The sequence below is a fragment of the Arabidopsis thaliana genome, chromosome 5 (assembly GCF_000001735.4).
Source record: "Arabidopsis thaliana chromosome 5, partial sequence".
NCBI classification, from domain to species: Eukaryota; Viridiplantae; Streptophyta; class Magnoliopsida; order Brassicales; family Brassicaceae; genus Arabidopsis; species Arabidopsis thaliana.
Genome location: NC_003076.8, coordinates 26,893,708 through 26,912,493, shown reverse-complemented (window position 1 = coordinate 26,912,493; position 18,786 = coordinate 26,893,708). Strand labels below are relative to the sequence as shown.

At 35.8% G+C, this 18,786-nt stretch overlaps 5 protein-coding genes and 1 long non-coding RNA gene across 9 annotated transcripts; 3 read left to right on the top strand and 3 right to left on the bottom strand.

The window, feature by feature from the left end:
* Positions 1–390: 390 nt before the first annotated feature.
* Positions 391–2,289, bottom strand: AT5G67430 (Acyl-CoA N-acyltransferases (NAT) superfamily protein). 2 transcript variants are annotated; one of them, NM_126143.6, is made up of 3 exons: positions 1,901–2,289; positions 1,664–1,824; positions 391–1,472 (listed from the first exon to the last, which is right to left on the bottom strand). In NM_126143.6, the coding sequence occupies exons 1-3, from the start codon at positions 2,063–2,065 to the stop codon at positions 638–640; spliced, it is 1,161 nt and encodes a 386-aa protein (NP_201544.1). In that variant the 5' UTR covers positions 2,066–2,289; the 3' UTR covers positions 391–637. The 2 variants fall into 2 exon arrangements, with proteins under 2 accessions (NP_201544.1, NP_001332229.1); NM_001345829.1 differs by having other exon boundaries at positions 1,664–2,289.
* A 3,261-nt stretch (positions 2,290–5,550) lies between these two features.
* Positions 5,551–5,819, bottom strand: AT5G09915. The gene has a single exon (NR_143247.1). It is a non-coding gene; the product is annotated as an other RNA (long non-coding RNA).
* A 150-nt stretch (positions 5,820–5,969) lies between these two features.
* On the top strand, positions 5,970–8,628 carry LBD37 (LOB domain-containing protein 37). Of its 2 annotated transcripts, NM_001345828.1 has the most exons (3): positions 5,977–6,042; positions 6,470–7,262; positions 7,350–8,504. In NM_001345828.1, the coding sequence occupies exons 2-3, from the start codon at positions 7,079–7,081 to the stop codon at positions 7,916–7,918; spliced, it is 753 nt and encodes a 250-aa protein (NP_001318897.1). In that variant the 5' UTR covers positions 5,977–6,042; positions 6,470–7,078; the 3' UTR covers positions 7,919–8,504. The 2 variants fall into 2 exon arrangements, with proteins under 2 accessions (NP_201543.1, NP_001318897.1); NM_126142.5 differs by having other exon boundaries at positions 5,970–7,262; positions 7,350–8,628.
* Positions 8,629–12,757: 4,129 nt separating this feature from the next.
* Positions 12,758–14,417, top strand: AT5G67411 (GRAS family transcription factor). The gene is made up of 2 exons (NM_001037090.2): positions 12,758–13,830; positions 13,919–14,417. The coding sequence occupies exons 1-2, from the start codon at positions 13,397–13,399 to the stop codon at positions 14,091–14,093; spliced, it is 609 nt and encodes a 202-aa protein (NP_001032167.1). The 5' UTR covers positions 12,758–13,396; the 3' UTR covers positions 14,094–14,417.
* A 60-nt stretch (positions 14,418–14,477) lies between these two features.
* On the top strand, positions 14,478–16,009 carry AT5G67410 (transcriptional regulator of RNA polII, SAGA, subunit; the record flags this gene model as incomplete). 2 transcript variants are annotated; one of them, NM_001345827.1, is made up of 2 exons in its annotated part: positions 14,478–14,646; positions 15,022–16,009. In NM_001345827.1, exon 2 carries the CDS (start codon positions 15,031–15,033, stop codon positions 15,892–15,894), a length of 864 nt encoding a protein of 287 aa, NP_001318896.1. In that variant the 5' UTR covers positions 14,478–14,646; positions 15,022–15,030. The 2 variants fall into 2 exon arrangements, with proteins under 2 accessions (NP_001318896.1, NP_201542.1); NM_126141.2 differs by lacking the exon at positions 14,478–14,646 and having other exon boundaries at positions 14,815–15,894.
* RHS19 (root hair specific 19) lies at positions 16,006–17,716 on the bottom strand. Its single transcript, NM_126140.3, has 4 exons — positions 17,383–17,716; positions 17,096–17,296; positions 16,766–16,931; positions 16,006–16,600 (listed from the first exon to the last, which is right to left on the bottom strand). Exons 1-4 carry the CDS (start codon positions 17,596–17,598, stop codon positions 16,194–16,196), a joined length of 990 nt encoding a protein of 329 aa, NP_201541.1. The 5' UTR covers positions 17,599–17,716; the 3' UTR covers positions 16,006–16,193.
* Between the last annotated feature and the right edge of the window lie 1,070 nt (positions 17,717–18,786).

Below are 18,786 nucleotides of genomic sequence, written 5' to 3'. Positions count from 1 at the left end.
AAAGGTTACGTTTGTTCCATTTTTGTAATTTCTTTACTTTGATTACCTATATATTTTTGGATTCATCAGCCTTTTCCTCGTTGACCAAAAAGAAAAGCTTTTCTTTTAAAAGAAATGTATGAACTATATAACGAAAAAACGAAGACTTTGGTTTTGACTTCCTTTGCTAAAAGGGGTTGGAGATTTATTCAATTATAATCAACTACTATTTCGCTTGTATAACTGGTTTTAAATGTTAAAAAAGCATAACTTACAAATCGCTTTATATACTTGACTTAAACACTGAATTCACTAATAATTCAATTCTTTTTATTTTTTTGTCAACACTAATAATTCAATTCAAGTTCTAAGAATTATCATAGCTATAACAAATCTACTGGTATACAACAATCCGTTAAAACATAAATATTTAATTCCTGTTACACTTGGTACACATTAACACATACACTTGTATTACTAGCTTGTGCTTGTAATCCAAATTATTAACAACTTCTAAGTGTGAAATTACAGGTAAATCTAGACATTGTATGAAGAGTAAGTAAGTATAACACTGAGATTTGGTATTTAATTCTGTAATTTTTGTTTGTGTGTTTGGTTGCAATTGTTAGAGTCCTCTTAATATATTCTATACAAATTATTATATTTCTCTAGGGTCAACGAAAATAGACAATCCAGGTGGTGACTTGGTCCAGTCTACGCCGTCATCGTCATATCGGAGACGTTTCAAACACCACAAATCCTCCGGCGAGAGCACCTTCCAATGTGGAATCCCAACTCTGAGCGGCTCACAGCTCGCCACCTCAGCAGCCACGACGGCACAACCGCTTTTTCTAGCTAAGTTATGTGCGTGTGAGCAAAGCGCCTCCACCATCTCCGCCGCTCGTGGCCCTTCGCCACCGATACCGTACATAAAATGCATCGCGAACGACTTGAAAAGATTGGGAAACGACGGGATTTTCAAAAACGGAAACGCTCCGTCGAAAACGCGCGTTGACTTAGCTAACATGCGTTTAAGACGCGACGCTCCTTTGACTTGAAGTCTGTAAACATCTTTACTGTTCCAAATACTTATAACGGCCCATGACCCGGTCTGGTCGGGTAACGACCCGGAAACGTTGTCTCCTCCACGTGGCACAGCCAGATAAGTGCCGAGGGAGAGTTTGTTGGTGAGGATTGAGTTGATGTCCGAAGGGAAAAACTCGGTGGTTGAGAATCGGTTGCGGTAGAGTGACTCAGCGTCGGAGGGAGCGAGTTTGATGATTTTGACTCGTCGAGAGACAGTGACTCGGTGGTTGAAGACCGGGTTGACCAAGAAAGTTGGTGTACGGAATTTGGAGTAACCACTTTTCTCGGTGAAGAGTTTGACCGAAGCTATGTTGTCGTTTTCAGTTTGCACGTAGGAGTAAACGGCGTCGTTTCGTAGAAACCACTCTTCAAGTCTTTGCACCAGTTTCAGTCCAATTCCCATCCTCCTAAAATATTTTTAAATTTGATTAGTTAAAAACTTCCTTTTCCGTTAGGAGTTATGTATATCATCAAAATAGTATACTTTATGTTGTAACCATCATACATTTTTCAAAAATAGAAGTGCTTGTACTTAATTCTTTATTTATTTTTGGTATAGTTGATATGATATTGGAAAAATACTATTTAGAAAACGAACCTGTAAAACGGAGAGACTCTAAGGCCGGAGACGAAGGCAAGTTTGGTGGTGTTTATTTCCGGCGAAACGTCGTCGGCTTGACGTAATGCATTTACACCACGTGTCACCATTTTGATCGTTCCTCTGATCATCCCGACTATCTCATTACCGATCTCTGCCACCTGTCACATGCATTGGCCAAAAACTCGAATCAAACCCATTTTTGACATAAACGTATAAATAGTCACATATACGTACCAGCATGTGGAAAGAAGGAGATTGTCGGATCCGGGCAAGAGGGTCACCCATGAGATCCACTAATAAAGATCCGACTTCACAGCTTTCCTCAAGCTCTTCCACACTCGTTAAGTCTCTCTTTGGATCATACTCTCTCACCACAACTACGTTAAATCCTTTCCCCATGATTATCAGCTAAGCAAACTTAAGTATATTAATATAAAACTTTACGGATAACAAAGAAATCAAAACCTAACAGCTTTTTTCCTTCTTGCAAATATAGCAATCGTTCTCTTTCACAAAGTGGGTCTTGTCATTAGTCTATTTATAGTTAGTATTTAGCTTTGTTCTCCCCTTGTTAAATTATATGATTATCATTTTATTTAGACATCACTATCTCTCTATGTATTTTATATTAAAGAAAAACTAGATGTTGTGGTTAGTGCTCTTTCTTTGGAGCTCTGTCGATTCTTCTTAATTTCCTTGGGTTATTTAATTCGCATATCTGGTTATATTTTATGTTGATGATCCGGTTAGCTAGGATTCGTGTATAGCTATATTTTCCGGGAATATCACGGCTTAAATATTAAATATGGACGGATACAAAACCTACTAACCCACGATTCTAACTTCTATCGTATTTTATAGTTCTTGGCACTGCGACTGCGTTACATCCCAAACTTTAAATAAATCGTTTTGGAGCTTCTAATAAATAATTACTAATTTATACATTTCTTCAAATCGTATACTCTCACTATCGTGAATAATCTACATAACATTGTTAGTTCAATTTTGTATCTATTTTTTTCAACTGCCCATCAAGGCATCAACCAGTTATGCCGCGTTTTATTAATCCGGTTAAAATCTCTTACAGATGAAGAACACACACACAGAAAGGCGATTGGGAATTTAAGTACTAAAAATAACACGACCACAAAAAAAAGATGTAAGAAAAAGTGGATGGGAAGCACACAGAAAAAGCTGAAATGGCGGCGGAGAAACGTGGTGGGTTTAGGATGAGCTACAATCCCTTTTAATTTGCTTTAAATCTTGTTTATATATAGAGAGAGTCAGCTATATGCCTATATCATTTGCTGAATTTATAAAGGTAGAGCTCAATACAATGATAAATATTACTTGTGTATTATATAGATTTGTAATTGATGTCATAATGATTACACATTATCACCACGATATCGATCCCTTTCTCTTTCAAAATATTTCTTATCTTTATTCACAATCATACTCTATTTGCATATATCACATCACAATGATTTTTGGTCTTTTACGCAACTCATGTGTTTCATGATCAAAACAATTTCAAATTCTTGACTTCAAACAGCACCTGCAGAGACGAATATGAGTATAGCTACTTTTGTGCACTTATTGTAAATGTAAAAAACAGCGCCTGCACTGCAGAGACCACCAATAAACTAAACTAGAGTATGAAATTACTAAATCAGAGTTAACCAAAAAGTACATTTCTATACTCTTTTAATAAATAGCTAGCAAAAGTTATCAATTTAACTAAATTCATATTACCATCACGGTACAAGAAATGAATTTTAAGATCCATATGGATATATATTATAATCATATTTCTTCAAAATAAAAAGCTAAATTGTTATGGGATTTTGTTAATAAAAAGATAAAAACTAAAAAGAGATAGGTCCGATGAACAAAGCGGAAGAAGAATCTGCAACGTGGCATGAGGAGAGTGGTGGTCCTGCAAATTTTCTCCTGAAACTAAGGCCGTCGATTTGTTCTCGACGCGGACCCATTTAGAATAAAAACGGTAACCTTTCTGGCTTTTAAATACTACAACATAATTAAGAGAAATGCGAAGGTGCTTCGCAATCTTTAGCTTAGCTTAGCTTAGCAGTGGAATAATCATCTTTCTGCGCTAATCATAATATAAGGAACGTGATCAGACGGCTTGCTTTTTTCACAATATTCTCTCAATCTTTTTCATATTCTTTGGATTGGATTCGTATCTCTAGTTTCTTCTCTAGTCTCTCTTCTCAGTTCATTACTACCAATCAATTCTTGATATTGAAAACTCAAAGGTATAATTTCCACTGTTTAATATTACTTTTAATTAATGGTATATAAACAATGTTTAGTGTATGTTTTTTACTTTTAGTTTTCACAATCTAACGAAAAATATATTTTAGTCAGACCATTTAAAATAAATTTGATAGTATATAGCTTATTTAATGATTTTATCTTAAATGTTCCCGTACTTCAACTGATATATCGGTATTTAAAATGAACTAAAGAAAGATAACATTATACGAAGATGCTAAATTAGAAATATAATAAGAGATTATCTTCTTCTTCTTCATCTTTTCTGACGTCAATAAAAAATGATCATATAGAACAAGATATATGATCGAATATGGAAACAAAAAAATGGATATCTTTATATTTTGTTTGATGGGACGCTACACAATTGAAATTGATTCAAAAATATCGACACATATTGTTTTCTAATATAGTTTAAAATAGATATTACCGAAAACAATGAAATGTCATATTAAATATATGTGTGTCGTGAGACTGCTTGGAACATTACTTTGGAATATTCATGAGTTTAATTTAATTCTTGTATGTTGTCCACATAAAAGAGTTGAAAATTGATTAAGAAACGTCTAAATAGAGATAATCATAAATTAATCAAATGGCCATGATTAGTTATAAACTTCTAGGGTATTTCCTTTTTTTGTAATATAAAAAGTTAAAATGCCAAAATTGCACATCACGCTACGTATGTAATGTCATTTGGTAAAGGCATGCTGATGTATTGGACTTTATGACCTCACTTACTTCTCAATTTTTAAAATTTTTTATCTTACTTCTTCCTTATTTTAGGGGTCAAGCAGCCTAATATGTAACATCGAAATTAAATAACTTCCAAAACACGTATACAACCACACATCAATATAAGCATTTTCTGTAGAATAAAATCCACTTAAATGCATGTATCTGAGTACGGTTCATTAGTTTATCTAACTTAGAATAACGAACAAGTGGAGAATTTAGGAGGTAAATATTGTATTATGTATGTATAACTTTTACCATCTACTTCCATTCAAATAACGTTGATTTAAAATAATCTACTTTAAATGATTCTTTGAATTCGAATTGAGATCAAATCTAGCATGGATATCTATTCGGTATATGTGTATCTAATATACATTCTATCAGGTAATAAACGGTTCTATATCTTATACAAAAAAATTATTCATGAACAGCAACCTAATTTCTTCCGAGTATTTAGACAGCAAATGGTTCTATTGACATTTATACAACAAACAATTATATGCACACGTCATAAAGATCCACAAAATATATGTATTATATATGATAGGTAATTTTATCTTTGACACATGACCAAATGTAAGTTTTAACAAACTACCACATACATACATTCACCATGCTAAAACCCTCTAATAAATTTACCTATGTATGTCAGTATGTGATAACGAAGATAATAAGATTTTCCCCATGCTAATTATCGTTAACCTATGCAGGCATCATTCATATTCACTAGCTAGGAAGTAAGGAATTGAACTCATATAACATTCCAAAAAAAAACTAATGGGTTAATCTGAAAGTCTGGTCCATCGTATATATTTAGTTATCCTAAAGCCCATTTATGTGAAAATGATAATTAGATGGGCAAATCCGATTATCTTCGTTACCAAACAAATTCGAGTTCCCCCACATGGACATCCATATGTTCTTACATTAACAAGACAACTGTAACTAAATGCGGTTTAGTCCGGCTATAGCCCTACAATTTACAAAGATCATATGATTCGGCCCACTATGAATAAAGAAACTATGGGGCCATATTAAGAAAAGAGGACTACTCATTACAGGTTGGGTAATGGGCCTAATAGACATGGTGGATAGAATTAGAGACTTTGAAGATTCCCCGAGCGACAACGGTTATAAGATCAAGTATGTGGGAAAAAGAAAACGTTGATCGCGTCACCCATGACATCATAGCTCCCATGCAAAGACTCGCTTTAGCTGTGTGGAGAGTGACAAAGAGAAGAAGACTTATATAATAAATAAATAAATAGGTAGGTCTCTTAAGGATGTTATAGGGTCAATACCTTCTTTCTTTCTATCAGGGGTCGTCGACTTAGATAGAGGTTAGTCCCCTTAATTATTCATACTTTTGTCCTTTTTTTAAGATCTTGTAATGTTCTTGTTTAAATTCATAATACATACACACGATCGTGTATAATGCATGAACTAAAATCAAGCTAGGGAACTAGAGGGGGCAAAACACATATCTCTCTGGTATTGCATTGCATGTGACCTTTTGAATTTCATAATAAAAAGAAGATGGTTGTTATGATTAGCATTCCATAGTCATACTAGATGTATTTTTTTCACCAAAAATGGAAGCAATTATTGATGACCTTTTGCAAAATCAATCGATTACTACCCCTTAATTACCCTGATCTATTAAATAAAGTTGAATGATTAAAGGATTAGGAGGAATCCGTTAGAGAAAATGACCCGTAAATAAGTATCTTTTGGACAAATAAAAAGCTCTAATTTCACTACACACAGTTGTCATCGACTGAAAAATAAAATGAACGGCTGAGAGAGGAGAAGACACAACTTTTCGCGGAAACACGGAGCCGCTCGCACCCATCATCTTGGAATATTTTACCACACACACACTCTCTCTCTCTAAGGTCACTTCACAAACGTTACCAACCAATAAAAAGACTATTATTAAAAAAATGTGTAAAAATCCGTTTCTAATTTATTGTGGAATAAAAATTGCAGTAATCAATTAATATAATTGTTTTAATTGGTGTATGATTCTTCTACGGCGGCGAGCCTCACGCACCAATACGCTTCCTTTTTCTCTATGTCTCTTCATTATTTTATTATTCCTATATTTTTTTAAAAAAAACTCAAAAATATTCCAATTTGGATTTTAATATATACTAATAATGTGTGTGTATATATATATATATATATATGTGGTCTTGTCTATCTTCATAAAACATTTTAATCTCTCTTCTCTTTTTTTTGTCTGTGCAAAGATATCACTTTCTTCTTCTTCTTCTCCCAGACATCAGCAAGATTCAGGAGATTAAAACCTTAAATTAAAACAATACAAACTCCAAATTCACCGGAGGAAATAACTTAAAACTTGAATCTGAAAAGATGAGCTGCAATGGTTGCCGTGTTCTCCGGAAAGGTTGCAGCGAGAATTGTATCCTCCGGCCATGTATTCAATGGATTGAAACCGCCGATGCTCAAGGCCACGCCACCGTCTTCGTCGCTAAATTCTTCGGCCGTGCTGGTCTCATGTCCTTTATCTCCGCTGTTCCGGATTCTCAACGTCCTGGTACTTACTACTAAACCAGATCTTTAAACCGGATTTTCAGTTTCATCGTTCGTTTTTCTCATCTTTGTTCCGGTTTTTGTGGTGCAGCTTTGTTTCAGTCGTTGCTCTACGAAGCTTGTGGAAGAACTGTCAATCCAGTTAACGGAGCAATCGGAATGTTATGGACTGGAAACTGGAATATCTGTCAAGCGGCTGTTGAAACAGTGCTTCGCGGCGGTTCTTTAAGACCGATCCCGGAGCTTCTCACTCACGGCGGCGGTTTCGCTGGCTTTCCTTCGCCTACATCTGAAGAAGCATCTGAGATCTGCACCGAAATGTTGAATCTCCAGCAAAATGATTCCACCGATCGTAACATCTATCATCATTCACGATTCTCAAGCTCTAGATCTAGATCTACTATGGATTCTTCTTCTCCGACGAAACGTAAGAGATTATCATCGGAAGACCAACCATCTTCGGAGCTTGATCTATCTCTCATCCCTAATTTTCCCATTAAGCAAGCAACACCTTCTTCTACACGGCGGCGATCAGTAACACCGTCGATGAACTCAGAGGACTCCGGGACGACGACGACTACGACGGCGTTTTGTGACAAGGGTGATGTGTACGGTAACGGAGGAGGAGAAACGACCAAGTTGCTTAACCTTTTTGTTTAATGCAAAACGGCGGCGGTTTTCTCAGAGTTAGTCTAGGGTTTTAAATGTAATTTTACACATTTTCTTCCTTTTTCCTGGATAAATATTGGACCGGCGAATTAACAACTACGTCGTTTTGTTCTCTCGGTTTTGAGTCCCCCCCCCCCCCACCATTAACCAATTGTAAAACTTTATTGAGTGAAAAATATTATGTCTAGTTTTTCTGCATAATCCAGTAACAATGTGAACTAATTCCTTTAGGTTGTTTGGATTTGTATTGAATAAACTCAAAATAGTTACGCATCCAAGAAACACCGATCGATTCTTCACGTCCAGTATATGTAACTGGCTGACATGTGTTGATGGATATGCAAATCCCGTGTTGGATGCTCGACCTTAAGAAACTTCAATAAAAAAATGAAAGAAGATTTGTCATCGATAAATACTATACTAACAATTTTCTAAAAAATTCCAACCAGTATATTGGACGACTCCTACCACATAGAATAAACTAGAAGTAGGGAAAAAGATCGAAACTGTTGAAATAGTTGGACCGTACATAAACAATATATTTTGGATATGTGCATAATAATAATAATAATAAAAACAATAAAGTGGATATAGAATATCTAAGCATGTGGTTGGACCAAATGGTTGGAGAGGAGAGGAGGCACACATGACACAGAGAGAGAGCCCCTTTGGTATAGAGGCGGCTTTTGGACGACGCAAAGAGCCATTTTTCACCCATGGCATACCCTAAAACACACTCTCCTTTATCTCCATCTATATCTTCTTTTTATTAATATTCAACGGCTATTTTGTTTAATAATCAATCCCATTATTTTGGATCGATTACGACTCTTGCTCCAATTTAATATGACGAGGCCATTTGATATCAAATAGTCACAATGTGAAAACATCAATCGATTTATCTTTAGATGTTGTATGGTAACTGTTCACTATAATTAGTCTATTATTCAAATCACGTACCCTAGAGTTTCTGCATTGATATGATCACATCGTTGTTCTGCTTGAGTTCACTACGTATTGTTTGTGATTCTTTTACTCTTTGTTCGGTAAATAAGTTGCATCTTTATACTCGTTCTTTTTGTTTCTCACACAGTTGCATCCGCCAACTTTTTTGCGTGTTTTTATATACAGTATTAGATTTTTGTTTATGGAAAACCTAATTTTTTAAAAAATTTTTTTTTGACACAATGGAAAACCTAATTCATTATGCATGTACTGATATATAATTGTAAGATAAAAGGCAAAAAAACACAAGTTATAAGTAATAGCTCGGCTCTTCGTGAGATTATATTTGGCGTTTTATGATAATGTTTTATAGTATATCATAAAACGATATTATTACAAGGGACCTACAATTATTCTTCTGCCAACCATCCAATGGCAAGCAAAAGGCAGTGGTCCACGTCAGCTTTCTTCCTTTTCTATGACTTGTTATCTTCTTTTCTAATTTTATTAATTTTACGTGTACATTTAATCATTTTTAAAATTACGGAATTCAGATATAACAAAATTTAGAGGTCAATTAACATTGAACAAAACATTTTTTTTTAATTCTGCAAGCTCTGAACTTTTAAGGAATCTATAGGATTTTTTCATCCTAATTTTTCTTGTAAATGTTATTTTATTTTGGCATTTTATGATATGGTATCATCTCTATTCTTCCCTGATATGAGGATTTATCTCCACCGATCTTGGGAACGTGATCGATGGTCCCACGTCATCTTCCATCTTTCAATCTGCTCCGTCCGTTCCACTAATACTAATTACTAAGGGAATTAGTTCCACCTAATTATTACTGTATTGTTTTTGAAAGAAGACAATATCCCTTGCAAAAAGGATTTTGTCCAAAGCACCCACAGTTGTCAACATTTTAATTTTTCAATCAAATAATTTATCAAATTCATGTTAGTAAAATTACTGTATTATAGATAATATGCATTATACAGATTTAAAATTGGGTGATACTTGTGGATGATGCTAACAAATATATTTATCAAAAATTTACTTTGATACAAAAAGAAAAAAACTGAAAGTTATTCTTCTTTCTAGTTTTACCTGACCTATATCCAAGATGATATCATCAACGACTTGTCGGAAGATTAAGAAATTTTATATATCATACATATAAAAAAGTTGATACAAATTGAAGTCAATGATGTTTAAAGAAACGGATAGGATGATGACTCGTGCTGGATGAAAAAAGCCGTAGTTGTAATTGGACCCTCGTAGGGCCCATTAAGTCTTTTGTCCTTCACCTTATGTCTCTGAGCCCACTTGCTGACTTAATATTAATTAGCTTTATCCATTTGCATCAATGATATATCAACTTTCTCATAATGAGTAAACTTTTTTTTCTTTTCTAATTGTTATCAAAGAACGAAACTCGAATCGATCTTACATTTCATCGGAATGGAAAAGTAATATTTTACATCAAAGTAAGAGAGATATGAAATGATTGGGTTAAACGTTTTTCGTGTTTATATATATTTTAAGGAATTTAGTCGTTGAGAGATTTGATAACATATGACGTAAGATGGTTTCTAAAGACAAAAGCCATGTCACTAGCGTTGTTTTTGCCACTAATGAACAGGCAAAAACTAATAAAAGGGGGTTTACAAATAAACGATCCTTCGTCGTGGGAGAGTCCAAGAGACATATGCCCCTTCAACGATTTTATTGGTCGTATCCCCTAAACTCTTTTTCATCTCCTAATCCACGCACTTTGTATTTGGTTACATTAATACGTCATCCACTACATGTATTTTTAAAATCTAGAGAAAATAAATGAGTACTTAATCTACTAGTAGTACCTTGTTTATTGATTCCTTCCACACATGTCGGATCTGTTTTAAAGTAATAAATATACGTTTTTAAGGATTATAATTCCATTGACTTCAGAGTGTGTGTTCAATGATTTTTTGTTTGTGAGTTTTTTGTCGGTATGTAACAATTATTGTTTTCATATTGGCAAATACATACACCGAAAATACATTAATTAAAATAAGGTTACGTAATTATTCAAACAAAAAATAGTTATAAATTATTGTCACACACTTTTCTTTTCTTTTACTAGATTACAGAAAAAATTGGTATTCACTTGCATGATCAGAACGCTGTTTCACATATTATTAAAGAGGATCGAGAATGTTCGGTAATGTCGGGGGTAATTTGGTAAATCAAAGGATGGGAGGCGTAAAGAATCTGGGGACTTGGGACCAACGGAGATTTGAGAGCGATCGAGATAAGGACCAGACAGTGTTCGAACACGTGATCATCACGTGACTGTTTCCCGCATCGCCGGAACTTATATCCAGACTTGGCATCTTTGGGCCTACTATGAATTTGACAACTTTGACTAATCTTTCCCCATACATATAACTTAGCTGCATATACACGTAACTGTAAGTTGTATATATTTTGAGTAATTTCAAGTACAACGATTTTTTTTATATAAAATAATTCACATTCAATTTTATTTATGTAACAAAGGGATATAAAAATGGGCCCATGTCATCAAGAATCAAGTACTAACTTCGTTTATTGTTCATATGTTTTACGTCAATTCTTTTTGACTGGCTATCATTGTAGCCCAATGCTCTATGGGCCCATAATGGATTTTAATCATTGTATGCTATATTCAATGTGTTTTTTGAGCCCGTTAATATTTCTATTAAGCCCAACAGCCAATACCCAATAGTGGTAGTAGAAAAATACAGTAATACACGATCGAGCGAAATACTAATTTTTGTACTAACAATTTCAGTGTCTTTCTTTATTGATCTACAAAGTGCTCACCAACAATATTAGCATTTTAAAACTATTGTAAATTTAATCTTTCAAAAAAATAAAATTTGTTAGTTGGAACTCACTTTAACAATTAATTTTCTTATATAAACGTATTATTAGAATTTCTTTCTAATTGACTCCTTGACATTGTAGCCCAAGACCATTGCTTCCTATATCTACTTGAATAGTACTTGTCAAAATGCACAGTGCACGAAACGAATTGTCCTTTCACACCCGTCTTGGCATATAAAGTTCTTATTATAAGTGTGATTGGCCCACTCAAGATCGTCTCTACCTTAGCTTATCATATATAATGACAAGGGTAAGAGATAAGAGTGATTAACAATAAATATCTTCTCTAATCAAAGTATCCAACTAATTTAGCTTATCATATATAATGGCATATCAACTCTTATGGTCGAAAATGTTGTATTTGTCGTGGTGTTTAAATCAACGACGCCAAATCCCTAGGTTATATGTCTTCTAGTCCCTGTTAATATCTCAAGGCAAAGGAATCCTCCCCCAACATTGGATTTGATGTGCCCACCTAATCATATATTCTTTGGTCGAATATCTCCTCAAATTTTTGTCTTATACAAGCAAAATATATATAGCCACGGGGCGTGGTAACTACGTCAACAACAAATTAGAAAATCATTAGTTTAAAGATATGAAAAATAGTGAAACCTTTTTTAAAAAAAAATAGTGAAACTTACACACTGAGTTTAGACTGTTTATAAGCAATTTTTTGTGTTTTTTTCCTCCAGTAATTATCTAAACTGGTACGAACTAACAAATATCTATATTATACGAGAACTTGGAGGAAAAAACCACGTAAGAAAAATGTACAAACTGTTACGAATAATAAAATGTTTTGTCCATATACATAGAGATACCACCATAAATGCAGAAGACTACTATAACCTAAATTTAGCTATTTCAGACATATAAACGCCTATATGAATTAAGACCCAGAGAAACGAAAACGAAAGCACACATGACCAGAAAAAGCTGTACACCTACGGTTTTGTCTCGTTTTGAGGATCAGAACGGTGCGTTTCATATTGATAAGGTACTATCAATATGTCTCGTCTCTTTCTCTTTCTTTGTTTCTTTTGCTATTATTCACAAAAACTCTCTTTCGCATTGATTATTATTCCCATTGCTTGTTTGTCTTCATCTTCTTCCTCCTCTGTTCTTTCAAGGGGATCCAAATATGAACACAACCCAAATTCTAAACCCGACCCGACCCATTTGGCCCAGTTTCTCTTCGTCCAAATCTCTTAGCGGTGATGCTAACTGCATGGAGCAGCTTCTCCTCCATTGCGCAAACGCCATCGAATCAAACGACGCCACGTTGGCTCAACAGATCATTTGGGTGCTCAACAACCTCGCTTCACCCGACGGCGACTCAACTCAACTCAAAGACTCGCTGCCTCTTTCCTCCGCGCGTTAATATCACGCACCGCCTCCAAAAGCCCTGCGTTTGCGTTTCTATCACTGGCTGCTACAGCTTCCATATCCCAGAAAACGCTACACCGGTTCTCCGTCATAGAGCTCGCTGAGTTCGTCGACTTGACGCCATGGCACCGTTTCGGATTCATAGCCGCCAACGCCGCAATCCTCGACGCCGTAGAAGGTTACTCATCCGTTCACATCGTTGACTTAAGTTTGACTCACTGCATGCAAATCCCTACTCTTATAGACTCCATGGCAAACAAACTCCACAAAAAACCGCCTCCGCTTCTCAAACTCACCGTCATTGCTTCCGACGCTGAATTTCATCCGCCGCCGTTGCTCGGAATCTCCTACGAAGAGCTAGGTTCAAAGCTAGTAAACTTCGCAACCACACGTAACGTTGCAATGGAGTTTAGAATCATATCTTCTTCTTACTCCGACGGCCTCTCCTCCCTTATCGAACAACTAAGAATCGACCCATTCGTCTTCAACGAAGCTCTCGTCGTTAACTGCCACATGATGCTTCACTATATCCCCGACGAAATATTAACTTCGAATCTCCGATCAGTTTTCTTGAAAGAACTTCGAGATCTAAACCCAACGATCGTAACCCTTATCGACGAAGACTCGGATTTCACGTCGACTAACTTTATCTCCAGGTTTATCTTTTTTCGGTTCTATTTCAAAATTTAAACCCTAAACACTAATGTTTGACCTGATGAGTAAAATGTGTTTTCAAATGTTCAGGTTACGGTCTCTTTATAACTACATGTGGATTCCTTACGATACCGCCGAGATGTTTTTGACACGTGGTAGCGAGCAAAGACAGTGGTATGAGGCAGATATAAGTTGGAAGATAGATAACGTAGTAGCCAAGGAAGGTGCGGAGAGAGTGGAGAGATTAGAGCCGAAGAGCCGGTGACTTGAGCGGATGAGGGAAGCTAAGTTTACCGGAGTTGGGTTCGGTGAGACGGCGATGACAGAGGTTAAAACAATGCTGGAGGAACACGCCACCGGTTGGGGAATGAAGAAAGATGTTGACGACGATAATGACGTGGAACGTTTTGTGCTGACGTGGAAGGGACATAGCGTTATGTTTGCTTCGGCTTGGGCACCACCAAACTAAATTAATGGGGTTGCTGTGCTTATCATGTCTTAGTTAACCCGACCCCGACCCGTTGTGTCTGAATTGTGCTGACTTGCAAACTCTTTTTATTTAGCAAATCAAGTAACATGATTGGTCCGTTAGCTAAACTCTCCAGCTGTATATAATTTTGCACGTGCCAAGTTGACTAAACGTTGACTCCCTCAATGCAGAAGCTTCTTAAAAAAAAAAAAAAAAAATTTAGAAAATGTGATCTATTCGTCTAAATTTCCTCAAAATCCTTCATTTTGCTAATTCAAGTCGCGATTAAAATCGAGTTCAGTACTGTTCCAATTCAAGCTTCATTCGACTATCTGGTCTTCTTCACAAGGTTAGTTAACTTTTTCAGTTCTCTGTGATTTTTTCGAATCTGGTAATCTGTGGAAAGAGTTCAAGTTTCACTAAATCTTTGTTGTTGTTGTTTCTGTCGGGAATCGAAACTGGGATTTTATTTTATTTTGGTAGTTTTACTGTTCATTGTTCATTTATGTGTGTTTCGTTCGGGGGATTACATGAATCTTGGATTATCGAATGAAGTTGAAAAATTACTTAATTCCGATAATTTGACAATCTGGGTTTCGTAATTCGAATCTCAATTCGACATTTTTTGGTAAATCGCAACTTGGGTTGACCTTTTTCTATCATGATTTGACTTATACGAATCCAGATTCATTGTTTTTGTGTGAACTGTGTTTTTTTTTTAAAGGGGACCCAAATGCCAACGAGTCAGCATCATGTCGTTAGAACAGACATTTCAGAGTTAAAATCTCAGATTGAGAAGAGGATTGGTCGGGCCAAAACAGAGAGTTACCTTAATCTCTTATCAAAATTCTTGAGCTTGAAAATCAGCAAATCTGATTTCGATAAGCTAATCATTGTGACGGTGAAGAGGGAGAATATAAGTCTACACAACGCTTTGCTTAGAGGGATTCTTAAGAATATATGTCTCTCAAAGACACTACCTCCATTCGTAAAGAATGGTGTAGAGTCAGATAACAAGAAGAAGAAGCAACTAAATGGAGCTTTTCAATCTTTGTGCAAAGAACTTCCTAGATCACCTCGTAAAGGAAGGACTCAACGGAGGCTTAATAAAGATGGTAATATTAGCAAAGGGAAGAGTCTAGTCACTGAGGTTGTTTCTTCTAGTGGTAGGCAACAATGGTCAATGGAAAATGTTGAAGAAGTTGACCAATTGATTCCATGTTGGAGAAGTCAACCTATTGAAGCTCCTTTTGGTGTTAATCTTAGAGATGTTATAAAGAAACAACATCGTATAGACACGTGTTGTTACTCCTCTGGTGAGCTTCCTGATTCGGTTTCTTTAAAGAAGAAACTCGAAGATGACTTGGAGGAAGGATTAGAGGTTTCGGTTGGGTTTGCTAACTCGTTAAACGCAGGGCTAGATGTTTTCTTGAAGAGATTGATCAAACCGTGTCTTGAACTAGCAGCTTCAAGGTCTAGTAACGCTTCATCAGCATCTTCTCTGGTAGATTTTCAAGTAGCTATGGCGTTAAACCCATCGATACTAGGGGAAGATTGGCCTACAAAGCTTGAGAAGATCGCCTGCAGATTCAGATAAGCTACTAACTCTAGATAGATCAGATTCTTCCTTTACAGAGTTTTAAGTTTTGAACATCTTTAGGTTTTGTGTATATATGTCTTGGTTTGTCTTGATTTTGATGCTCAGATTGGATTTATTAAACAAGTTTAATAGAAATAAGATTATTAATATTACAGTCACGAGAAATAAAACAACGGTATAGATTCGTTAATGTGTTTTTCAAAAATACAAGAAGCAGAAACAAACAGAAGACAACAAAACAAAAACTCATAACATGTCAAAGAACAAATCTCGAAAACAAAACCCAAAAAGGATGATCAGTTAAAGGCACCACAGTCACGACGAATGTTACCGTTGCGTCTAGTCTTAACGCCAACGCGGCCGAGTTTGGTCATAGCGGTTACGAAAGCCTTGTTGAAAGCAACAGAATTCTTGGCCCAATCGTTAACGGTGGGCTTTGAGCGACCATCGGTGAAGAGAACTTGGTCGGAAGTGAAGAGTCCTTTGCCTTGTTGCAGATTCTTGAAGTAAATGTTGTCGAATTGTCTTGGAGTGGTTGGGTCCATGTTGATGGCGATTCTTGGGTCAACTGTCTTGGGACAAGCCAACTGAAGTTCTTTAGCGTAGGCTTTGTTTAGAGTTGGGTCAACGGCGTGTGTGAGGTTGAAGTTGTAGATTCTGTTGAACACTTTGCCACAATGGGCGAATCCAAGTGTGTGAGCCGCTGCATTATTGGACAAATTTAATAGCTTAGATTAGATCCACTTTGTTGATATATAAGTGGTCTACTTTTAAGGGATGGACAAAAAATACCAATATTGAGCAAAAATTTATTTGTAACTAAACCAATCTATCTTCATATATATAAACGTATGTTATCATGCATTACCTGAAAGAGCGATCATGTCCTCTTGGGTAAGTTTGTTTTTGGCAAAAAGCTTGTTAAGTTCTGTAACTTTGTTATTTGGTCCGGGCAAGTTTCCGTTAACGCTAGCCGCAGTCGACACCAAACCATCAAACCTTCCGAGTTCCACTGCGTACGACGGACCTTTGGCCTACACACATCCGAACTTTTTTTTGAAAATTGCGTACACGTACACCACTTAATCATTGTTGTATAATAGATAACACATGTTTTAATATTTAACATATGGTTTTTATTTCTTTTCCCCAAAAACACTTTTATACTGATTGGAAGAAAATGAAATATATAACTTACGGCGACAACAACATCACGGGTGGCTAAAGCAAGAATATCAGCACAAGAGACTTTGTTTTTGCAACTTGGGATAGCGTCAAGAGCTTTCTTGGCTTTGATCACAACGTCAAATCCATCTCCGGCCAAAGAAATATTGTCTGGATGATCCTTCTCGGCTTTGTTGGTAGGCGTTGATTGAATCATGACCGACGCATCACATCCCTATTTATACATACCAACCAAAATTTTTAAGAAATCATTGCATAAAAGGTTTCTAATACAAAAATCAACAAAAGTTTGAGCATTACATTGACGAAGCAATCGTGGAAGAAGAGGCGGAGAGTAGCTGGGATGGTGACGAAGGTCTGTTTGATTTTTTCTTGGACGACTTTTTTCACGATTTGTTCAACATTCGGACATGAGTTTCCGTAGAAATTGGTTTTGAGTTGAGCAGTGGTTGTGTCAGGGAACATAGAGATGGCAAGACTAAGAGTCACGACTACAACCAGACTGAACCGCGCCATTTCGTTGGAAATTACAAGTTTTTGTGTTTACAGGAATGGTGAGATATTGTCTAAGTTGTGTGAGAATGAAGAAAACTATTGAATGGTATTTATAGGAATGGTGAAATGGAAGTTATCAATAAAATGATAGAACAATTCTATATGTTTTTGAAGAAGTTTTCAAAATTCGGCCGAATCATATATAACTTGGAGCCACGTTCTTGGTGATGGCCGACGAGTTGCTTCTCTAGTAACTTGGGATTTGAATTAGTAAAAGAATATGACATATTTAAGCGTTGACTTTGTAGAATGTCTACGCAGAAGTATCTTTCTGTTTTGGGCCAACTTTGGAAATTTTGACTTTTATGGGCTTTCAGGCCCATAGACATTTGAAAGGACAAGTTAGAGAATCTCAACCTAATAAGAAATATATTTTTGGGGGATCCATCTCAGGGAATCTAAAAGGGTCTTTATGAGCAACAAGAAGCATGACATTTGACACTTGGGGAATTTATGAAGGGATAAGATTCTCAAACGTGACATTCGTGCAGAGCAAAAATAGCAACAAAAACTTTTTTTGAATCATTTCATGTCCATTACTTTTTTTTGATGTAGTTTTTGAATCATTTTATTTTGTTTTCTTGCCTCAGATGAGCTTATAAGGGATGTGAAGAATCTCCTGATAGGCGATCGATTCCCTTAGCAATTGAAAAACTTAAACTGATTCTATAAAAATGAGGGAATGAAAAAAGTGAAAGAGAATGCCTTTACTGGTTTATAAAATCTCGACGTCGAAAAAAGTTAAGGGACGTTTGATAAAATCGAGATGTCACCCATTGGTCATCATAATTACCCTTAGTGTTAGTGACACGTAATTGAGAAAATCACTTGTTTAATCATCTTATTTTACTTTCCAATACTAGTAATAATCAAGCTCGTGATTATGAAATGGGAAACCCAAGGTTCAGAATTTCAGAAGGCCGTGATCCTTGATTTTCTCAACATGTCTTCAAACGAATTTTCAATTTCTGTAATAAAGTACTCCTTTGATCTGATGTGCAAAATATGCCCTTAATAAATTAATAAAAATGCTCCGGAAAAAAATAAAAATAAAAATGCTAATGACAACATTACTTTAGCTTTTTTTTTCTTCATTGCACTTGAATTTTATTTTGGCAAATGCCAATCTTCAAGAACATTCTCTATGTT

What these genes read in the sequence shown, in the direction of transcription:
- AT5G67430 (NM_126143.6), bottom strand. Translation starts at nt 2,065, where the DNA reads ATGGGGAAAGGATTTAACGTAGTTGTGGTGAGAGAGTATGATCCAAAG. An exon ending in CTCCTTCTTTCCACATGCTG is followed by an intron (nt 1,825 to 1,900) that starts GTACGTATATGT and finishes TGCATGTGACAG; the next exon opens with GTGGCAGAGATCGGTAATGA. An exon ending in AGAGTCTCTCCGTTTTACAG is followed by an intron (nt 1,473 to 1,663) that starts GTTCGTTTTCTA and finishes AAAATATTTTAG; the next exon opens with GAGGATGGGAATTGGACTGA.
- LBD37 (NM_126142.5), top strand. Translation starts at nt 7,079, where the DNA reads ATGAGCTGCAATGGTTGCCGTGTTCTCCGGAAAGGTTGCAGCGAGAAT. An exon ending in TCCGGATTCTCAACGTCCTG is followed by an intron (nt 7,263 to 7,349) that starts GTACTTACTACT and finishes TTTGTGGTGCAG; the next exon opens with CTTTGTTTCAGTCGTTGCTC.
- AT5G67411 (NM_001037090.2), top strand. Translation starts at nt 13,397, where the DNA reads ATGCAAATCCCTACTCTTATAGACTCCATGGCAAACAAACTCCACAAA. An exon ending in TCGACTAACTTTATCTCCAG is followed by an intron (nt 13,831 to 13,918) that starts GTTTATCTTTTT and finishes TCAAATGTTCAG; the next exon opens with GTTACGGTCTCTTTATAACT.
- RHS19 (NM_126140.3), bottom strand. Translation starts at nt 17,598, where the DNA reads ATGGCGCGGTTCAGTCTGGTTGTAGTCGTGACTCTTAGTCTTGCCATC. An exon ending in TCCACGATTGCTTCGTCAAT is followed by an intron (nt 17,297 to 17,382) that starts GTAATGCTCAAA and finishes ATGTATAAATAG; the next exon opens with GGATGTGATGCGTCGGTCAT. An exon ending in GGACATGATCGCTCTTTCAG is followed by an intron (nt 16,601 to 16,765) that starts GTAATGCATGAT and finishes CCAATAATGCAG; the next exon opens with CGGCTCACACACTTGGATTC.